This window comes from Canis lupus, chromosome 20, assembly GCF_003254725.2.
Source record: "Canis lupus dingo isolate Sandy chromosome 20, ASM325472v2, whole genome shotgun sequence".
Lineage (NCBI taxonomy): Eukaryota > Metazoa > Chordata > Mammalia > Carnivora > Canidae > Canis > Canis lupus.
In genome coordinates, this window is record NC_064262.1 from 47,873,054 (window position 1) to 47,897,005 (window position 23,952).

The 23,952-nt window shown below is 38.8% G+C and overlaps 1 protein-coding gene across 1 annotated transcript; it reads left to right on the forward strand.

The window, feature by feature from the left end:
- Nucleotides 1-1,303: 1,303 nt before the first annotated feature.
- LOC112666878 (olfactory receptor-like protein OLF4) lies at nucleotides 1,304-2,257 on the forward strand. Its single transcript, XM_025458359.1, has one exon. The coding sequence runs from the start codon at nucleotides 1,304-1,306 to the stop codon at nucleotides 2,255-2,257; it is 954 nt and encodes a 317-aa protein (XP_025314144.1).
- Nucleotides 2,258-23,952: the final 21,695 nt, after the last annotated feature.

Genomic DNA, 23,952 nt, shown 5'->3' on the forward strand with positions numbered 1-23,952 from the left:
TGAGCAGATACAGGGAGCTGTAATATGTCCTCATCTCCTGTACCTCAGCCCCTATAACCTTGGACAGTAAGGGCCATGCTTCTCATCTCTTTGTTTCAAGTCCTATTTCTACTGAGGGCCAATGCTTCACTCCTTCCTTCTGCCTTGGCTGAGGACAGACCTTTAGTTCCTATCATCTGCCATGCAGGGAGGAAGTCAGACTTCCACAAGGTGACCTTCTTCTCAAACACCCAGTCAGGTGAGTTCAACATGCCAGTGGACTGTGGATGAGAGGGTCAGTGAGAATGAAAGCCGAAAACATGGACCTGAGAGCCAATTCAACTTAGCCCAGAACCAGTAATCACTGTGTTGTTGTTTGTTTTGATTAAGTAGCTAATTCATCTATTCAGTGCTGGTGTCAATTTCACAGAGTGCCTGCTGCTCACACTTTTTATTTTATTTTATTTTATTTTATTTATTTTATTTTACTTTGGATCATTTGGTTATTTTTTTATATTTTTTATTTGAGTTCGATTTGCCAACATATAGTATAACACCCAGTGTTCATCCTGGCAAGTGCCTCCCTGAGTGCCTGTCACCCAGTCACCCCATCCCCCAGCCCACCTCCCCTTCCACTACCCCCTGTTTGTTTCCCAGGGTTAGGTGTCTCTCATGTTTTGTCACCCTTTCTGATATTTCCCACTTATTTTCTCTCCTTTCCCCTATAATCCCTTTCACTATTTTTTATATTCCCCGTATGAGTGAAACCATATAATGTTTGTCCTTCTCTAACTGACTGACTTCCATCAGCATAGCTCACACTTTAAAAGTCTTTCATATTCTTTATCATTAAGTTGCGATTATACCAATGTTAGAAAAAGTAAGTTGAGATTTTTAAGCTCAATGTGCAATTCTAATTAGGTGGGATTTTATCCTCTGGGGGTCATTGATAACTGTCTGGAGCCAGCTTTGCCTCCACACTACTTATATATTCCTTCTCCATCACTGCAGACTTTCTGTTCTTTAGTACCCTATGCTCTTTGCTTACATAATGCCTGAAACATAGTCAGCACTCAGTTTATATTCCTGAAATATATAAAGAATTTCTCAGTGAAACTATAAAAATATGGTGTTTTAAGAAATAAGCCATTTGAAAAAACATATCCGATGTGACACAGCCAATCCCCTAAAGAGGACCATATCCATATACAACATATATGTATATATATATATATAGTAACATTTCAAATCTGTGAGTAATGTAAGTTTGTGTGAAAATCGGTCATGCTATTTCTCTTTCGCAGAAGTCACTTCCATCCACCAAATGGAACGAGGAAATGATACACAAATTTCAGAATTCCTTCTTCTGGGATTATTAGAAGAACCAGAACTGCAGCCCCTCCTATTTGGGCTTTTCCTCTCCATGTACCTCATCACTGTCTTTGGAAACTTGCTCATCATCTTGGCTGTTGGTTCTGACTCTCACCTCCACACCCCTATGTACTTCTTCCTTGCCAACCTGTCTTTTGTAGACATCTGTTTCACTTCCACCACCATCCCCAAGATGCTTCAGAACACCCAGACTCAGAGCAAAGTCATCACCTATAAGGGTTGCATTACGCAGATTTATTTTCTCATAGTCTTTGCCGTGTTGGATGTCCTTCTCTTGAGTGTGATGGCCTATGACCGCTATGTGGCCATCTGTTACCCTCTGCACTACACGGTCATCATGAATCCCCGGCTCTGTGGTCTGCTTGTTCTGGTGTCCTGGATCATGTGTATCTTGAACTCCTTGTTACAAAGTTTAATGATGTTGCGGCTTTCCTTCTGTACACACTTCCAAATCCCCCACTTTTTCTGTGAACTCAATCAGATGATCCAACTTGCCTGTTCTGACACCTTTCTTAATAACATGGTGATGTATTTTGCAGCTGTCTTGCTGGCTGGTGGTCCCTTCATTGGGATCCTTTACTCTTACTCTAAGATAGTTTCCTCCATACTTGGGATCTCATCAGCTCAGGGAAAGTATAAAGCATTTTCCACCTGTGCATCTCACCTCTCGGTTGTCTGTTTATTTTATTGTACGATGCTTGGTGTGTACCTTAGCTCTGCTGCTACCCACAGCTCTCACTCAAGTGCAGTGGCCTCGGTGATGTACACAGTGATCACACCCATGCTGAATCCCTTCATCTACAGCCTGAGGAACAGAGACATAAAGAGGGCTCTGAAAACATTCTTTGTGAAGGAGACTCCACGTGGCCAATTGTCAAAAGACTGAAGAAGTGGCTGAGACTTCAGAGATCAAAGCCTCTGGGTCAGAAATGAATTTTATTCATATTGTATGACAAGTATTCCTCTTTCTGTTGATTTCCTTGTCTTCAACTTCTCTATGCCATGTATGTAATTCTATTAAGCTCTGCTCTCTCTGATACACTAGTGTTTTCCTTTGTATTTTCCACTTTCTGAAATGTATTTCCAACTATGGATCTGGAATATTTGGAAATTTCATTTACCTGAGACAACAGACTTTTTTTATGATTTTAAAATTTATTTGTGTATGTGAGAGAGAGAAAACTGATAGCGAGATGGGCAGAGGGAGGGAAAGGGACAAGCAAACTCCCTGCTGAGCATGGAGAAGGACTTAATTCCAGGACCCCGAGATCATGATATGAGGCAAAGTCAGATGCTTAACTGATCTAGCACCCAGGTCACCCAACATAGATTTTCTTTTAAGAATGAAAGGGAGACAGAACATAAAGACTCCTAACTCTGGGAAACGAACTAAGGGTGGTAGAAGGGGAGGAGGGCAGGGGGTGGGGGTGAATTGGTGACAGGCACTGAGGGGGGCACTTGATGGGATGAGCACTGGGTGTTATTCTGTATGTTGGCAAATTGAACACCAATAAAAAATAAATTTATTATTTTAAAAAAGAATAATCTTTCTCAAATGACAATTTCATACCAAATAATTTTTGCTTTCTTTTTTTTACTACAAAAATTGTCATGAGTGATACTACATCTATGGAATAAACTACAATTTATGGCCAATTTATATGATTTTATAGTAGAGGAAAATATGAGAATTTTTTTTTCATTTTTATGTGTGACATTCATTTGTATATCAGTATTTTAACTGCCCTTCTTGATAGTGGACACTTAACATATCTGTGTGTTTTTTGGTGTTCACACAGCTTTATTCTCCTCATAGAATCCTGTTCTCTTTCAGCTTGTTGTCTGCAATGCATACCTTAGTCACTACCTTAGTCAAAATATTCATCAAACACATGTCTCTAAAAGAAGCCTTCATTGAATGACAAATTTTAATAAATAGATTGACTTAGAATATGACCTTGGAACAGATGACTTTTAATATGATAAAGCAAAAAATTTAATTTACACATTGTACTCTTCTAAATATTGATTCTTCATGCTATATGTCCATTTATTGAAGTATGGAGGGTTGGTGCCCATTTGCAAGGCAGATTACACATACAAGGAAAGGACTGAGTGGCAATTTCCTATTTTTATTGAGTTATGTACTTGGTTTGATCTGAAATCTTTCAGTGGTGCCTATGGTATGTCTCCTTTCATTGTAATAATGGAAACATACCTCCCTTCCTTCTGGATTTTGCTGTAACTATGAAAGGGATGGCGAATGATCATTATCATTATCATCCATTATACATGTCTATCATGCTTAGGATTCTATTTATCTTTCATGGCCAAAGAATGACTCAAGAGAGAGCTTGCATTCCTGTCTGGTCATGTGAATCAGGGTCACCAGTATTTCTCCACAAACACGTGTATCTCTTTAACCTTACCTGGTAACTGGAAAATGAATTTCAATGAGTTTTTAAATGCAGTTGTCTGATTTACACTGAAATAACAGAGTAGCCATGAATACTGTCTTTAGTAAGTATAAGAAGAAATGCCAAGAAGAATCATCAACAGCTTGTGATAAATGTCTTCATTTTTTTCAAATTTTTATTTAAATTCCAGTTAGTTAACATACAGTGCAATATTGGTTTCAGGAGTAGAATTCGGTGGTTCATCACTTATATACAATACCCAGTGCTCATCCCAACAAGTGCCTTCCTGATACTCATCACTCATCTAGCCCATCCTCTACTCACCTCCAACCATCAACCCTCAGTTTGTTCTTGATCCTTAGTAGTCTCTTACGGTTTGTTTCCCTCACTTGCTCGTTCTCTCTCTGTCTCTTTTTCTACCCCCCCATAATCTCATCTGTTTTGTTTCCTAAATTCTACATATGAGTGAAATCATATGGTATTTGCCTTCCTCTGACTTATTTTGCTTAGCATAATACACTCTAGCTACATCTGTCATTACAAATGGCAGGATTTTGTTCTTTTTGATGGCTGAGTAATATTCCATTGTGTGTGTGTGTTTATAGATATATCACATCTTTATCCATTCATCTGTCAATAGACATTTGGGCTCTCTCCATAGACTGGCTTTTGTTGATTATGCTTCTGTAAACATTGGAGTACATGCACCCCTTCCAACCTGTATGAGATGAGATAAGAGTGGACATCCCTGTCATGTTACTGACTTAGAGGAAAAGCTCTCAGTTTTTCCCCATTGAGGATGATATTAGCTCTGCTCTTTCATATATGTCCTTTATGATGTTGGTGTATATTCCATCTATCCCTTTGTTGATGGTTTTTTATCAAGAAAGGAAATTATTTTGTCAAATGTTTTTTCTGCAGCTACTGAGAGAATCATTTGGTAACTTTTTTGTTTAAATCATGTTGTTTTGGGGCTTTTAAAAAATTTAAATCCAATTAGTTAACATATAGTGTTATTAATTTCAAAGGTAGAGTTCAGTGATTCATCAGTTGCATATAATACCCAGTTCTCACTACATCATGTGCCTTCCTTAATGTCCATCACCCAGTTACCCCATCCTCCAGACTCCCCACCAGCAACTCTCAGTTTATTTCCTATGATTAAGAGTCTCTTATGGTTTGTCTCCCTCTATGATTTCATCTTGTTTTATTTTTCCTTCCCTTCCCCTATGCTTCTCTATTTTGTTCCTTAAATTCTACATATGAGTGAAATCATATGAGAATTGTCTTTCTCTGAGTATTTCACTTAGCATAATATCTCTAATTCCATCCACCTTGTTGCAAATGGAAAGATTTCATTTTTTTGATGGCTGAGTAGAATTCTATTATTTATATTTACCACATCTTCTTTATCCATTCATCTGTCAATGGACATCTGGTCCCTTTCCATAGGTTGGCTATTATGAACATTGCTGCTATAAAAATTGGGGTGCATCTGTCCTACTGTACTTTTGGTTTCTTTTTCATTGATTTCTGCTCTAATCCTTATTAATTATCTTCTCTTGCTTGGTTGAGGCTTTATTTGCTGTACTTTCTCCAGCTCCTTCAGGTGTATGATTAGGTTGTGTATTTGAAACTTCTCTTGTTTCTTGAGTAAGTCTGTATTGCTATGTATTTCCTTCTTAGGAATGCCTTTGCTGCATCCCAAAGGTTCTAAAAAGTTGTGTTTTCAGGCAGCCCTGGTGGCGCAGCAGTTTAGCGCTGCCTGCAGCCTAGGGCATGATCCTGGAGACCCTGGATCGAGTCCCATGCCAGGCTCTCTGCATGGTGCCTGCTTCTCCCTCTGCCTGTGTCTCTGCCTCTCTCTCTGTGTGTCTCTATAAATAAATAAATAAATAAGTTTTAAAAAAATAAAAAGTTGTGTTTTCCTTTTCATTTGTTTCTATGAATTTTTAATTCCTTTTTTATGAACACATTAAAAATCAATTTGGCAACATATAATACATTACATCATTAGTTTCAGATGTAGTTTTCACTAATTCATCAGTTGCATATAACACCCAGTACTCATCACATAATATACCCTCTTTAGTGTCCACCACTCAGTTACCCCATACTCCCTACACATTTCCACTTCAGCAACTGTCAATTTGTTTCCCAGAGTTAAGAGTCTCTCATGATTTGACTTCCTTTCTGATTTTCCACTCATATATGTAATATAAGAAGCAATGCAAGAGATCATAAGGAATGAGGGGAACGTGAAGGAGAAATTTTCAAAATTCTTCTTTAATTTCCTAATTGACTTATTCATTCTTTAGCAGGAGGTTCTTTAAGCTCCAAGGATTTGCGTTCCTTCCAAATTTCCTCTTGTGATTGAGTTCAAGTTTCAAAGTATTGTGCTCAGAAAATATGCAGGGAATGATCCCAATCTTTTGGTGCCAGTTGAGGTCTGGTTTCTGACCCAGTATATGATTTATTTTGGAGAATGTTCCATGTGCACTCAAGAAGAATGTGTATTCTGTTGCTTTAGGATGGAATGCCCTAAATATATCTGTGATGTTCACCTGGTCCAGTGTGTCATTCAAAGTCCATGTTTCCTTGTTGATCTTCTACTTTGAAGATCTGGTCATGCTGTGAGTAGGGTGTTAGAGTCCCCTACTATTATTGTAGTATTATCAAAATGTTTCTTTAATTTTGTTATTGTTTGGTTTATATAATTGGTTGATCCAAAGCTAGGAGCATAAATATTTATAATTGTTAGATATTCTTGTTGGATAGACCCTTTAAACAGGACATAGAGGGACATAGTGTCCCTCTTAAACTCTTATTGCAGTCTTTGGTTTAAAATAAAGTTTTTCTGAAATAAAGATTGCTACCCCAGCTTTCTTTTGAGGTCCATTAGCATGATAAATTGTTTTTCACTCCTTCACTTTCAAACTGGACATACCTTTGGGTCTAAAATGAGTTTGTAGGCAGCATGTGGATGGGTTTCACTTTTTTATCCAATCTGATACCCTGAGTCTTTTGAGAGGAGTATTTAGTCCATTTACACTCAGAATAACTATTGAAAGATATGAATTTAGTGCCATTGTATTACCTGTAAAGTCCCTGTTTCTGTAGATTGTCTTTGTTCTATTCTAGTCTATGTTATTTTTGGGTTGCCTCTTCGCTTAAAGGACCCCCTTTAATATTTCTTGCAGGCTGGTTTAGCAATCACAAATTCTTTTAGTTTCTGCTTGTTCTGGAGGCTTTTTGTCTCCTTCTTTTTTTGAATGATAGCCTTACTGGATAAAATATCTTGGATGCATATTTTTCTCATTTAGCACCTTGAATATATCATGCCAGTCCCGTCTAGCCTTCCAGGTCTCTGTGGATAGGTCTGCTGCCAGTCTAATGTTTCTACCCTAGTAAGTTAAAGACCTCTTGTCTTGGAGGGCACTTGATGGGATTAGCATTGAGTGTTATATGTTAGCAAATTAAATTTAAATTAAAAAAAATTTAAAACGACCTCTTGTCAAGCTGCTTTCAGGATTTGTTCTTTGTCTCTGAGATTTGGAAGTTTCACTATTAAATGTGGAAGTGTAGATCTATTTTTATTGATTTTAGAGGGGTGGTTTCTGTGCCTCCTGGATTTGAATGCCTGTTTCCTTCCCCAGATTAAGGAAGTTCTCAGCTATGATTTTCTCTGATATACCTTCTGGCCCTATCTCTCTTTCCTCATCTTCTGAGATCCCAATTATTCTAATATTGTTTCATTTTATGGCATCACTTATCTCTTGAATTCTCCCCTCATAATCCAGTAGTTGTTTATCTCTCTTTTACTCAGCATCTTTATTTTCCATTTTTCTCTTGTATCACTAATTTTCTCTTCTGCTTCATTTATCCTAGCAGTTAGAGCCTCTATTTTTATTTGTATCTCATTAATAATTTTTTATTTTGCCTTGATTAGATTTTGGTTCTTTTATTTTTCTAGAAATAGATTCTCTCTCTCTCTCTCTCTCTCTCTCTCTCTCTCTCTCTCTCTCCTCTCTCTCTCTTTTTTAGGTGTTTAAGGCTGCAAGGCTTCTTTTCTTCTTCTTCGTTATTTTTGCTTATTTATTTATTTATTTTTGTACATTTTTTTATTGGAGTTCAATTTACCAACATATACTATAACACCCAGTGCTCATCCCGTCAAGTGTCCCCATCAATGCACGTCACCCAGTCACCCCATTCCCCCACCTACCTCCCCTTCTACTACCCCTTGTTTCCCAGAGTTAGGAGTCTCTCATGTTTTGTCACCCTCTTTGATATTTCCCACTCATTTTCTCTCCTTTCCCTTATAATACCTTTCCCTATTTTTTACATTCCCTGTATGAGTGAAACCATATAATGATTGTCCTTCTCTGATTGACTTACTTATTATTACTCAGCACAATGCCCTCCAATTCCATCTGTGTTGAAGCAAATGGTGGGTATTCGTCATTTCTTATGGCTGAATAATATTCTATTGCATGTATAGACCACATCTTCTTATCCATTCATCTTTTGATGGACACTGAGGCTCCTTCCACAGTTTGGCTATTGTAGACGTTGCTGCTATAAATATTGGGGTGCAGGTGTCCTGGCTCTCATTGCATCTGTATCTTTGGGGTAAATCCCCAGTAGTGCAATTGCTGAGTCATAGGCTAGCTTTATTTTTAACTCTTTGAAGAACCTCCACATAGTTTTCCAGAGTAGCTGTGCAATAGAAAGAGATTCTCTAGTGTTTTTTAGGCTTTTTTCAAACCCAGCTAGTATCTTTACAATCATTATTCTGCACTCTAGTTCTGACATCTTATTTATATCCATACTGACTAGATCCCTGGCAGTCAGTACTGCCTCTTGTTCTCTTTTTTGAGTTAAGTATTTCTTTTTTGCCCTTCTGTCCAAAGAAGAATAGATGAACAAGAGAACAAAACACTTAGATGGCAACAATGACTCCAGAGAAATATACACTAAAGAAACTGGAAGAGAGCCAAAACCAAAAATAATTAATTACTTAATTAATTAAAATTTTAAAAGAGAGAGAGAATGTAATCAGACAGGTGGCTACAAGAGAGCAATACACTGAATCCTATGTGTATTTTGTTCTGTTAGAAAACTAGATTACAAAATTGTAGAGAAAGAAAAACTTACATATGCATAAAAATAATTAAATAAAATGAATGGACAGAATTTATCTGTAAACAAAAATTAAAAAACAAAAAAAGAATATAAACAGAGAGGTGAACAGAATAGAACAATACACTATATCCTGGGTATATATTTGCTCTGTTTACTAGAAAAAACTAGATCCCAAAAGTGTAAAGAAAGAAAAACTTAAATACATGCAAAAATGAAATTACAATGAAAGCATATGTCTTCCTCTGTGAAATTTCTGTTCATGTCTTTTGCCCATTTCATGATTGGATTGTTTGTTTCTTTGTTGTTGAGTTGAATAAGTTCTCTATAGATCTTGGAAACTAGCCCTTTATCTGATACGTCATTTGCAAATATCTTCTCCCATTCTGTAGGTTGTCTTTTAGCTTTGTTGACTGTATCCTTTGCTGTGCAAAAGCTTCTTATCTTGATGAAGTCCCAATAGTTCATTTTTGCTTTTGTTTCTTTTGCCTTCGTGGATGTATCTTGCAAGAAGTTGCTGCGGCCGAGTTCAAAAAGGGTGTTGCCTGTGTTCTCCTCTAGGATTTGGATGGAATCTTGTCTCACATTTAGATCTTTCATCCATTTTGAGTTTATCTTTGTGTATGGTGCAAGAGAGTGGTCTAGTTTTATTCTTCTGCATGTGGATGTCCAATTTTCCCAGCACCATTTATTGAAGAGACAGTCTTTCTTCCAGTGGATAGTCTATCCTCCTTTATCGAATATTAGTTGACCATAAAGTTGAGGGTCCACTTGTGGATTTGATATTCTGTTCCATTGATCTATGTGTCTGTTTTTGTGCCAGTACCACACTATCTTGATGACCACAGCTTTGTAGTACAACCTGAAATCTGGCATTGTGATGCCCCCAGCTATGGTTTTCTTTTTTAAAATTCCCCTGGCTAAACATGCACATGAGAAAATGCTCTGCATCACTTGCCATCAGGGAAATAGAAATCAAAACCACAATGAGATACCACCTCACACCAGTGAGAATGGGGATAATTAACAAGGCAGGAAACAACAAATGTTGGAGAGGATGCAGATAAAAGGGAACCCTCTTACACTGTTGGTGGGAATGTGAACTAGTGCAGCCACTCTGGAAAACTGTGTGCAAGGCTCCTCAAAGAGTTAAGAATAGACCTGCCCTACAACCCAGCAATTGCACTGTTGGGGATTTACCCCAAATATATAGATGCAATGAAATGCTGGGACAGCTGTACCCCGATGTTTCTAGCAGCAATGTCCACAATAGCCAAACTGTGGAAGGAGCCTCGGTGTCCATCGAAAGATGAATGGATAAAGAAGATGTGGTTTATGTATACAATGGAATATTACTCAGCCATTAGAAACGACAAATACCCACCATTTGCTTCAATGTGGATGGAACTGGAGGGTATTATGCTGAGTGAAGTAAGTCAATTAGAGAAGGACAAACATTACATGTTCTCATTCATTTGGGGAATATAAATAATAGTGAAAGGGAATAGAAGGGAAGGGAGAAGAAATGGGTAGGAAATATCAGAAAGGGATACAGAACATAAAGACTCCTAACTCTGGGAAATGAACTAGGGGTGGTGGAAGGGGAGGTGGGTGGGGGGGTGGAGCTGAGTGGGTGCCGGGCACTGAGGGGGGCACCTGATGGGATGAGCACTGGGTGTTATTCTGTATGTTGGCAAATTGAACACCCATAAAATACAAATTTATTATTAAAAAAAAGAAAGCATAAATGTATCTGTAAAGATGAAAATTTAAAAAAACATAAAAGAGAGAGAGGCAGAGAGAATATAATCAGACAGGTGAATAGAACAGAGTTATATTCTAGATTCTGGGTGTAATCTGGTCTGTTTGTTAGAAAAAATTAAATTCTAGTGAGGAAGACATAGAATTTAATTTTTTCTAACAAACAGACCAGATTACACCCAGAATCTAGAATATAACTCTGTTCTATTCACCTGTCTGATTATATTCTCTCTGCCTCTCTCTCTTTTATGTTTTTTTAAATTTTCTAGAATTGTAAATAAATATACATACAAAATAAAATTAAATATAATGAGAAGATAGAATGTAACTAAAAATGAAGTTTAAAGATGAGTTTAAAAAGAGTTGATAAAATAAGAAAATGGTTGAAAAAGAAAGAGAAAATAACTGAAATTGAAAGACTAAATAATCTTGAAAAAAAAAACTCATGAATTCTATATACTATTTTTCCCTAGCACTGGAGTTTTGCAGTCCTGTGTGATTAATAAGCTTCGTAATAGTGGATGTTCTTGTTGATCTTCTGGGGGAGGGCCTGTTGCACTGATTCTCAGGTGTCTTTGCCCCAGGCAGAATTACACCACCCTTGCTAGGGTGCCACACTAAGAAGGGGCTCCTGATTGCTCTACTTGGCTTTTGTTCTCCGAAGGCTTTTCACAGAGCTTTAGAGGATGAGAGTGAAAATAGAGGCCTCCCAATCTCCAGCCCCAGAGCTAAAAACTTGGGGCCCCATCCTCAGTGCACCCTCAGGGAAAAGCAGTCCATCACTCCTGCTTCCCTGCTCTCCATCCACACTCTTGCTCACCCAGCCTGGGACCAAGCGTTTCTATCTCAGGCACCCAACCCCACTTTCTGTCCCCAGACCCTACCGACTCCTGCTGTGTGCATCCAAGATGCTCCTCTCAGGGGATGGAGGGTTTTCTGCCCAAGGTTCTGCCACTTGCTGGGCCCCTGATCAAAGAGTGGATTCCTAATTGGTCTTCAGTTTCTGGTTTATGGAAACACTGAGGTGAAGCCCACTCCTGGGCTTGTTGATTGCAGCAAGTGGCTTCCCCACTCCGATACCTGGGAACTCTGCTGCAATCAGACACCCTGATCTTCCTGGATTATCCTGAGACCACACTGTCCCACCTGGAAATCTGCCCCTGCTTTACCACCTAAGCAGCTTTCAGGCAGGGAAGTCCCTCACTGGAGCAGAGTTCTAAAATTTCCCATTTTGCACTCCACTGCTCTATCACTTTCCAGTAGCCAACCTAGGAGGCTTCCTTCCTCCTTGTTTTATCTTCAGAGATATATCACCTCAGAGTCACTTCTCTGCACCTCCTACTTAGTAGAAAGCAGTTGCTTTTCTATTTGTAGAATTGCAGCAGTTCTTTTCATAGATCTCCAGTTGAGTTCACAGGTGTTCAGAATGATTTGATAACGTTCTAGCTGAATTCCTGGGGCCAGATGAAATAAGGTCTCCTAGTCCTCTGCCATCTTGGAAAGTCCCAGGATCAAATAATTCTTATCCTTTCCTTTATTGATGTGGTATATCGCATTGGTTGATTTGTGAATACTGAACCACTCCTTCTGTCCTTGCTTCCGTTCACTTTGATTATTGAATCAGTTGGCTATTGCTGCATAACAATAACAAGCCATCCTAAAAGAAAATGATTTAATATAATTCCTTTATTACCAAGTGATATTGTATATTGAGAAGTTGTTTTGAGCTGTTCTCTTCTCTTTGTGGGTCTAAAGTCAGCTGCGGGTCTTTCCATTGTGTTTCTAAGGCTTATTCATGATGTTCTGTGTGTGGCCACAGGACTTTTCTCTCTTGAGCCAATATATGATCAGTTAACTCTGTTTCTGCATGTATTTTTATATTCTATTCTACAGGGGGAAAAATGAACTAGGGGTGGTGGAAGGGGAGGAAGGCGGGGGGTGGGGGTGACTGGTTGGCGGGCACTGAGGGGAGCACTTGATGGGATGAGCACTGGGTGTTATTCTGTATGTTGGCAAATTGAACACCAATAAAAAATAAATTTATTATTTAAAAAAAGAGTGCAAATATATCTATGTGTGTATTTATTTGTATACATTTTTATTTCAAATAAACACAGATGGACATAAAACAGACTCATTTTTAAAAATAATTTTCTTATTTGAGTATAGATGGCACACAATGTTACACTAGTTTCAGGTGTACAACATAGTGTTTCATTTCTCTATATATTAGGGTGCTCTCCACAAGTGTAGCTACTCTCCATCACCCTACAACACTATTACAACATCATTGACAGTATTTCATATGATGTACCTTTTTTTTACTTTTTTGGTATGTTTTTTTTTGGAGTTCAATTGCCAACATATAGTACAACACCCAGTGTCATCCTGTCACATACCCCCCTCAGTGCCCGTCACCCAGTCACCCCTCCCCCCACCCACCTCCCCTTCCACTATCCCTTGTTCATTTCCCAGAGTCAGGAGTCTTTCATGTTCTGTCACCCTCTCTGATATTTCTCATTCATTTTCTCTCCTTTCCCCTTTATTGTTTTTAAAGATTTTATTTATTTATTCATGAGAGAGAGAGAGAGAGCCAGAGACACAGGCAGAGGGAGAAACAGGCTCCCTGCAGGGAGCCGGATGTGGGACTAGATCCTGGGTCTCTAGGATCAGACCCCCAGCTAAACTGCTGAGCCACCCGGGCTGCCCAATCTCCTTCCCTCCCTTTTTCTAATAAATATATTTTTTATTGATGTTCAACTTGCCAACATACAGAATAACACCCAGTTCTCATCCCGTCAAGTGCCCCCCTCAGTTCCCATCACCCAGTCACCCCCACCCCCCACCCACCTCCCTTTCTACCACCCCTAGTTCGTTTCCCAGAGTTAGGAGTCTCTCGTGTTCTGTCTCCCTTTCTGATATTTCCCACTCATTTTTTTCTCCTTTCCCTTTTATTCCCTTTCACTATTTTTTATATTCCCCAAATGAATGAGACCATATAATGTTTGTCCTTCTCTGATTGACTTGGCCACAGTAACTCCTTTCCCTTTTAATCCCTTTCACTAATTTTTATATTCCCTGTGTGAATGAAACCGTATAATATTTGTCCTCCTCTGATTGACTTACCTCACTCAGCATAATACCCTCAGGTCCCTCCATGTCGAAGCAAATGGTGGGTATTTGTCATTTCTAATGGCTGGGTAATATTCCATTGTATACATAGACCACGTCTTTATCCATTCATTTTTTGATGGACACTGAGGCTCCTTCCACAGTTTGGCTATTGTGGACATTGCTGCTGAAACATTGGAGTGCAGGTGTCCTTCCCTTTCACTGTATCTGTATCTTCGGGGTAAATCTCCAGCAGTGCAATTGCTGGGTAGTAGGGCAGATCTATTTTTAACTCTGAGGAAGCTCCACACAGTTTTCCAGAGTGGCTGCACCAGTTCACATTCCCACCAACAGTGCAAGAGGGTTCCCATTTACGATGTGCCTTTTATGCATGACTCATTCGTTACATAACTGGAAGCTTGTAACTACCACTCCCCTTAACCCATTATGCCTACCCCCACCTCCCTTTTAGCAAGCATAAGTTTGTTCTCTATATTGATAAGTCTAGTCCTGCTTTTTTTTTTTTAAAGATTCATTTGGGTTTTTTGAGAAAGAGAGTGCAGAGAGAGGGAGAGAGGGAGAGGGTGGAATCTGATGCAGGGTTCCATTGAACAACCCTGCGATCATGACCTGAACCAAATCAAGAGTCAGATGTTCAGCCAACTGAGCCACCCAGGTGCCCCTGGTTCTCCTTTCTTGTGTGTTTGTTCATTTTAAACACAGAGTCATTTATAATCTCTTCTTATATATTGAAAGAAAACTTGAGAGAAAGTTGAAGAGTGTAGATATAAAAAGAATAAATATTTGTATTATCATGAAATTAACAGAATGTGGTCCCACAGACACAAAATTTAAAGTAAATGATATACATACATTTAAATGATGAACTAGTTTTCCAATCTTAATGCCTCAAAGACATCAAAATCTGAGGCACATTTGCATTTATTCACTGAGAAGTTCTCAACAAGCTAAAGAGGATGAATATCTCCAAATTAATCTTAAATTTCTGCTTCTACTTAAAGGTGAGATTAATAAACAAATTCTTTTCCCAGGGAAACCTCAGTGAATGAATGGAGAAGCTTAATCTCAGGTTCCTCAACAAAAGTTTATTGGATAAATGTTTGTATTCAAGTCTTAATACTAATGTAAAATGACTACATTAGTGTTTTTTTAATAACTTTATTTTTTATTAGTATTCTATTTACCAACATACAGAATAACACCCAGTGCTCATCCCGTACATTAGTGTTTTACAGTAAGTTTATGCTCTTAGAATTCTATAGGTCAGAAGTCTGAAGTAGTCCTCATTGGGCTAAAATGAAGATGTTTGCAAGGCTTGGTTGATTCTGGAGTCCACAGGGAAGAATCTATTTGTTCTAAGTTCATAATATAATGCAAAAAAATCTAAATATACTTTCTTTTTTAATATTTTATTTATTTATGTGAGTGAGAAAAAGTGCATGTGTGTGAGAAGCAGAGGGAGAAGGGAGAGAGACAAACAGACAACACTGAGCCTTGGGACCAACAGGGGCTTGATCCCAGAGCGGATTCAATGACCTGAGCTGAAACCAAGAGTTGGATGCTCAACTGACTAAGCCTCTCATGTGACCTTACATGTATTTCTTGTAATTAACAAATGCTTCACAACAAGGGACTAAATGACAGCTCTTAATTTATAAGTGTGAAATTCTTAGTTGTTAAATGTGTTATAAAGTTGAAGTATGTCTTGCTCGAGGTTCATATCAAAGGAACTTAGTTCTCCTTCTTGTTGAAAAGGAAACCAGTGATTTTTCTTTAGATGGCAGGACTGTGTCTCCACCACAAGTCAACATTTTGGAGACCCAAGGGATCTAATCCAGACGATTGCTCAGTCCTACACATTGGGGAAAAGTTGAAATCAGGGTTGAGATAAGGTGCCAAGAGGTCTGAACTCTGGCAGCAGCTGAGTTCTGAGGAAGGAGCAATTAACTCTGGATTCACTTGGTTATAACCTGGTCTGTGGGGAAAACACAATCTCCAGGAAAATTTTCCTTTGTGTCCAGACCAGTGTCTCACAAGTAAATCATGTGCTTAGAGGTTGGAGGAGTAGGAGGGAAATGTGTCTCATGAATAGACAGAGAAAGCTCTAAATATCCCCTATGTGGCATCCCCCTGCCTGTGCCACCGTGGGGTGGATGGGACCTGGTTGTTGCCTCTGGAGTCCTAAGCTTGGCTGGGAGACGAGTGCCAGCCTCTTTTCTGCCATCTTGTGTGGGGACTGAGTTTAGTCACCATCGTCCCCACCCAGGAGGAATTCAGACTGCTACACAAGACTCCCTCAGAGTTCCCTTACAGGTGAGTCCCAGAGCCCAGCAGGTCCCATAGGAAAGTGTAGGAGACAATCCAAGCCAGGTGTATTGACCTGAGGTCAGCTGATAGCCACCAGCCTAGCCCAGAACCTAGAGATCTCTATGCTCATTTGCTTGCCTGATGAGCTACTTAATGGATTCATTGATTATGTTAAACAGAGAAGTGGACATTTATTTTCTGTATTGTGCATTGTCTCTACTAGGTTTTTGCATTTGTATAGTACGGTCAGGGGGGTTTTATTCCCATTTTTTATTGAATTCTTTCAAAAAGGAATTGGAGGGGGGTTTTGTTTTTATTTTACCAACTTTGCTGTATGCATTGAGTTCTATTGTGTTTGTACACGTATATGTAGAGAATTGTCTTTATTAGAAGTATGGGCTCAAATCTGTCACTCAGTTATATGGTTTTCTCTACATTGCTTTTTTTATTTTATTATTCTTACTGAAAAATTGACTGTCACAGTAATACTTCACCTGCCAATCCTTGCAATAAACAAAATAGAAAAATGATATTTTGTACATTGAGTGCTAATAAATCACCTCTATACATATTTCCCACTTCTTTCACATCTCTATCATTCCCTATGGGTCCTTTGGTCTCTTTGTGATGAAATATATTTCTAAATCTTTTTTTTTAATTTTTTTTTATTTATGATAGTCACACACACACACACACAGAGAGGCAGAGACACAGGCAGAGGGAGAAGCAGTCTCCATGCACCGGGAGCCCAACGTGGGATTCGATTCCAGGTCTCCAGGATCGCGCCCTGGGCCAAAGGCAGGCGCTAAACCGCTGCGCCACCCAGGGATCCCAATATATTTCTAAAAGTTGCATCATCTTTGACCATCATTTCTTCTGTACATTTGACTGAAGATCACCTTTACCTTCCATGAGCATATTTCAATCCACATATCTTATGTGAGAAAAATATTTTCACATAGATATTACTGCCTCCTCAGCTGTAAAGTTCATCTTCTCATATTCTTTTATTCCAAGTCTTTGGATATTTAATCTGTAATTAGCAACTCACCTTGATAGCACTCAATTATTATTTTATGTTTTTATATACATTAGTTTTAGATCCTCATATAATTTTGTTTGGAGATATGGTACATTGTTATTTTGAAACCACTATACTTGACCTGATTTTGTTCCTCCTGACATCTTTTCTTTCTTACATTCTTAGTGTCTTTTAAAACTTCAGTTCCTAGATGATGCATACATACGTATTCACACACCATACAAATGGGTGAGTAGTATCCTGTGCTCATCATGAATGTTCTTTAAGTTCTGGGGCAGTCTTGTTTTCTACCTGTGTTTAATATTTCTTCTTACTCAGTAATACCTCATGGACTTGCCTCTAGTCAACTAGAGTAGTACTTATTTTTTATTTCAGATTCTGCATAATATTTCAGATTGTGGCTGTGCCATGCACACATTGAAAGTGTTTTCTTTATTAGTACTTTGCTGTTAAAACAATTCTACCAGGATCCCTGGGATCCTGTGTCTCTGCCTGCCTCTCTCTCTCTCTCTCTCTCTCTCTCTCTCTCTCTCTGTGTGTGTGTTTGACTATCATAAATAAATTTTAAAAATTAAAAAAAACCAATTCTACCAAAATATTTTGAGATTGTTATGTTAAAAATCTGGTTGTCCACTGGAGGAGATACTGTTCCCCAGGGGGACCGTGAGCAGTTTGGAGGTCACATGGGAGGTGTCAGGAATGCCAGGGATGCTCTAAACATCCTACAAAGCCCAACACACACACCACCATGAGAATGGACTGAACCAGAAGGTCAGTAACACTGAGATTAAGAATTCTTGAGTAAGAAGTGGGTAGGAAATATCAGAAAGGGAGACAGAACATAAAAACTCCTAACTCTGGGAAACGAACTAGGGGTGGTGGAAGGGGAGGTGGGAGGGGGGTGGAGGTGAAAGGGTGACGGGCACTGAGGGGGGCACTTGACGGGATGAGCACTGGGTGTTATTCTGTATGTTGGCAAATTGAACACCAATAAAAAATAAATTTATTATTAAAAAAAAGACTGTGGAGTCAATCGGAGAAGGACAAACATTATATGTTCTCATTCATTGGGGAATATAAATAATAGTGAAAGGGAATAGAAGGGAAGGGAGAAGAAATGGGTAGGAAATATCAGAAAGGAATACAGAACATAAAGACTCCTAACTCTGGGAAACGAACTAGGGGTGGTGGAAGGGGAGGAGGGCAGGGGGTGGGGGTGAATGGGTGACAGGCACTGAGGGGGGCACTTGACAGGATGAGCACTGGATGTTATTCTGTATGTTGGCAAATTGAACACCAATAAAAAATAAATTTATTATTTAAATAAAAAGACTGTGGAGAGATTAAGGAAATAAAAGAACGTATTCAAAATTAAAAAATATTCCCTCTATCCCTACACTCTGAAGAGTTTTGATCAGGAATGGATGCTGTATTTTGTCAAATGCTTTCTCTGCATCCAATGAGAGGATCATATGGTTCTTGGTTTTTCTCTTGCTGATATGATGAATCACATTGATTGTTTTATGGGTGTTGAACCAGCCTTGTGTCCCAGGGAGAAATCCTACTTGGTCATGGTGAATAATTTTCTTAATGTACTGTTGGATCCTATTGGCCAGTATCTTGTTGAGAATTTTTGCATCCATGTTCATCAGGGATATTGGTCTGTAATTCTCCTTTTTGGTGGGGTCTTTGTCTGGTTTTGGAATTAAGGTGATGCTGGCCTCATAGAATGAATTTGGAAGTACTCCATCTCTTTCTATCTTTCCAAACAGCTTTAGTAGAATAGGTATGGTTTCTTCTTTAAACGTTTGATAAAATTCCCCTGGGAAGCCATCTGGCCCTGGACTCTTGTGTCTTGGGAGGTTTTTGATGACTGCTTCAATTTCTTCCCTGGTTATTGGCCTGTTCAGGTTTTCTATTTCTTCCTGTTCCAGTTTTGGTAGTTGTGGCTTTCCAGGAATGCGTCCATTTCTTCTAGATTGCCTAATTTATTGGCGTATAGCTGTTCATAATATGTTTTTAAAATCGTTTGTATTTCCTTGGTGTTGGTAGTGATCTCTCCTTTCTCATTCATGATTTTATTAATTTGAGTCTTCTCTCTCTTCTTTTTAATAAGGCTGGCTAATGGTTTATCTATCTTATTAATTCTTTCAAAGAACCAACTCCTGGTTCTGTTGATCTGTTCCACAGTTCTTCTGGTCTCGATTTCGTTGAGTTCTGCTCAAATCTTTATTAACTCCCTTCATCTCTTGGGTGTAGGATCTATTTGCTGTTTTTTATCTAGCTCCTTTATGTGTAAGGTTAGCTTTTGTATTTGAGTTCTTTCCAGTTTTTGAATGGATGCTTGTATTGCGATGTATTTCCCCCTTAGGACTGCTTTTGCTGCATCCCAAAGATTTTGAACGGTTGTATCTTCATTCTCATTAGTTTCCATGAATCTTTTAAATTTTTCCTTAATTTCCTGGTTGACCCTTTTGTCTTTTAGCAGGATGGTCCTTAACCTCCACGTGTTTGAGGTCCTTCCAAACTTCTTGTTGTGATTTAGTTCTAATTTCAAGAGTGTAGGGATAGAGGGAACATTCCTCGACATCTTAAAAGCCATCTATGAAAAGCCCCCAGCAAATATCATTCTCAATGGGGAAGCACTGGGAGCCTTTCCCCTAAGATCAGGAACAAGACAGGGATATCCACTCTCACCACTGCTGTTCAACATAGTACTAGAAGTCCTAGCCTCAGCAATCAGACAACAAAAAGACATTAAAGGCATTCAAATTGGCAAAGAAGAAGTCAAACTCTCCCTCTTCGCCGATGACATGATATTCTACATAGAAAACCCAAAAGTCTCCACCCCAAGATTGCTAGAACTCATACAGCAATTCGGTAGCGTGGCAGGATACAAAATCAATGCCCAGAAGTCAGTGGCATTTCTATACACTAACAATGAGACTGAAGAAAGAGAAATTAAGGAGTCAATCCCATTTACAATTGCACCCAAAAGCATAAGATACCTAGGAATAAACCTCACCAAAGATGTAAAGGATCTATACCCTCAAAACTATAGAACACTTCTGAAAGAAATTGAGGAAGACACAAAGAGATGGAAAAATATTCCATGCTCATGGATTGGCAGAATTAATATTGTGAAAATATCAATGTTACCCAGGGCAATTTACACGTTTAATGCAATCCCTATCAAAATACCATGGACTTTCTTCAGAGAGTTAGAACAAATTATTTTAAGATTTGTGTGGAATCAGAAAAGACCCCGTATAGCCAGGGGAATTTTAAAAAAGAAAACCATATCTGGGGGCATCACAATGCCAGATTTCAGGTTGTACTACAAAGCTGTGGTCATCAAGACAGTGTGGTACTGGCACAAAAACAGATCAGTGGAACAGAATAGAGAATCCAGAAGTGGACCCTGAACTTTATGGGCAACTGATATTCAATAAAGGAGGAAAGACTATCCATTGGAAGAAAGACAGTCTCTTCAATAAATGGTGCTGGGAAAATTGGACATCCACATGCAGAAGAATGAAACTAGACCACTCTCTTTCACCATACACAAAGATAAACTCAAAATGGATGAAAGATCTAAATGTGAGACAGATTCCATCAAAATCCTAGAGGAGAACACAGGCAACACCCTTTTTGAACTCGGCCATAGTAACTTCTTGCAAGATACATCCACGAAGGCAAAAGAAACAAAAGCAAAAATGAACTATTGGGACTTCATCAAGATAAGAAGCTTTTGCACAGCAAAGGATACAGTCAACAAAGCTAAAAGACAACCTACAGAATGGAAGAAGATATTTGCAAATGACATATCAGATAAAGGGCCAGTTTCCAAGATCTATAAAGAATTTATTAAACTCAACACCAAAGAAACAAACAATCCAATCATGAAATGGGCAAAAGACATGAACAGAAATCTCACAGAGGAAGACATAGACATGGCCAAGATGCACCTGACAAAATGCTCTGCATCATTTGCCATCAGGGAAATACAAATCAAAACCACAATGAGATACCACCTCACACCAGTGAGAATGGGGAAAATTAACAAGGCAGGAAACAACAAATGTTGGAGAGGATGCGGAGAAAAGGGAACCCTCTTACACTGTTGGTGGGAATGTGAACTGGTGCAGCCACTCTGGAAAACTGTGTGGAGGTTCCTCAAACAGTTAAAAATATACCTGCCCTACGACCCAGCAATTGCACTGTTGGGGATTTTCCCCAAAGATACAAATGCAATGAAACGCCGGGACACCTGCACCCCGATGTTTATAGCAGCAATGTTCATGATAGCCAAGCTGTGGAAGGAGCCTCGGTGTCCAACGAAAGATGAATGGATAAAGAAGATGTGGTTTATGTATACAATGGAATATTACTCAGCTATTAGAAATGACAAATACCCACCATTTGCTTCAACATGGATGGAACTGGAGGGTATTATGCTGAGTGAAGTAAGTCAGTCGGAGAAGGACAAACATTATATGTTCTCATTCATTTGGGGAATATAAATAATAGTGAAAGGGAATATAAGGGAAGGGAGAAGAAATGTGTGGGAAATATCAGAAAGGGAGACAGAACGTAAAGACTGCTAACTCTGGGAAACGAACTAGGGGTGGTAGAAGGGGAGGAGGGCGGGGGGTGGGAGTGAATGGGTGATGGGCACTGGGGGTTATTCTGTATGTTAGTAAATTGAACACCAATAAAAAATAAATTAAAAAAAGTAAATAAAAAAATTTTAAAAAGTTAAAAAAAATTTTAAAAATATATATGTATTTTAATATTTATATCTGCCTTCAGGTTGTCTTCCCAACATTGTAACAGTTCATGTTTCTGTCAGAAATATTAGAGAAACTTCATCTCCTAACTGTTTAAAAATTCCAGTCCAATCACCAAGAGAGATCTTTATATTGTCTCACAGGCTGATGGGTGTGCAAGAGATTTCTTGCTGTTTTCTTAAGTCATTACTAAATTTGAGCAAATATTTATGTATTTGAACACCAGGTTCATTGTTAGATGCCTATGATTATTATACATCCATAAACTCTATGCCTATTCTGCAGCTAGTAGCATTATTATTCAATGACTTTTGGTTGTATATATTGTTCACAAAAATTTTAAAATTTTATATAGGTAAGTATGTCTCTCTCCTTACTTCTGATTTTCCTGCCTTAATTACAAGGGTTTTGTTCACCTGTAGCTTGTATACATATTTTTCACCTTCACTTGAATGAACTGTTCTCATTTACATAGAGGTCTGTAATCCCTCTGAATTGTTTTCAATGTACAAGTCTAGGAACCAATTTATTTTCTTTCAGATGGATAGCATATGTGCTAACTTGTATGGAACAACCTTTACCCAGTAAATTGAAACACAACCTTGTCATATATGAAATGTCCCTGTGCACTGAAACCTAGTTCCTGATTCCTTCAACAAATATGAGCAGAGCATCTGCTCAGGCTAGAGAGTCCTAGGGACTTTCTATGCTATATTCCCTTATGCCAAGATTATTGCTAAATTAATTATCAATCCACGTTAACATTGTTCAATTACTACTATCCACATCACATCTTAGTTCATTTCAATGCTCCATTCAGTTTTGTCTAACACGGTTGTGTGAAACCACTCTATATAACTGGCTTCGATGCTGCTGCCCATCCTTTTAGGTCAGAACTTCTCATTTTCTCAAATCTGTTTCCCTGTGAGCGTGCATATGCTCACATCTCATTTTGAAATCTACAGTGAACAATGTTGGTGAAGGCCCTGCTCCTTTGGTGTTTGCATAATTATGGTGTAGTTATGGTACTAGAGTTCAGGTGTGAATCTTATGGAGATGATCATTTAGAGCCAGAGGACACAGGTGGGTGCACAATTTTGAACAGTGAGGTCTGAACTGGCCTTTGGGTGTTGTGCAAAGACCAGAAATGGGACCAGAGTGCATACACTGTGTTTGTCCAAAATCCAGCAGAATCCAAATCCCAGGAAAAGCCAAGAAAAGATGCTACACGAGGAAAGGGAGAAGGAAGTCCCCACCCCCTTGAATATCCCAAGAGGGATCTTGGTCAAATAAATAAGAGGGAGACATAGACAAAACAGTCTCCTCCTGTTCATCCGACCATGCTGGACCATGCTTGCTTGTCCTGTTTCCTCTGCTGAATTGCTGATTTCTCCCCTTAGCACACTTTTCTTTTAGCATATTCACTCTGTAAGGCAAATGACATCATGAAGATATCACTATTGTAATTAATCAATTAATCACTGAATTAATTTTGCTCCTTTATTTTTTTTCAGGGTATCAGGGAGATAGCAAAAGTTGGAATGTTGTCTGAATCAGGAATGCTTTCTTCCTTTTGGTCTCTCAGGTTTCAGTGACCACCTGAACCATTAGATCTTTTTGCCACCTCTGTTTGACTTCTCTCTCTCTCTGGTTTTTGAACAGATTGTGTTTCTTTAAATGTAGCACAGAAAATGAGCATGCTGGTCTGACTTGTCAATTTTATTTGTCCATGGTAAGCTTGTTATTTGGAGTGTCAGGTTGCCTTTTATATTGTTCAGTGGAATTATCACTGATCTAGCCAACCTGATTTAGAGCCATTCCAGCTTCATCATTGAGGCTGGGGGTGAGGGGTCATGGTAAGAGCACAGCCCAGGGAGTAATGATCTGGTATGTGTTGGGGTGTGTGTGTGTATGTGTGTGTGTATTTGTATGTGTGTATGTATGTGCCTGTGGAGTGGGAACAGTGTTAAGAGCAGGGGTATATGGTCCA

Excerpts from the sequence above, each read along its gene's own strand:
- LOC112666878 (XM_025458359.1), top strand. The coding sequence starts at position 1,304 with ATGGAACGAGGAAATGATACACAAATTTCAGAATTCCTTCTTCTGGGA.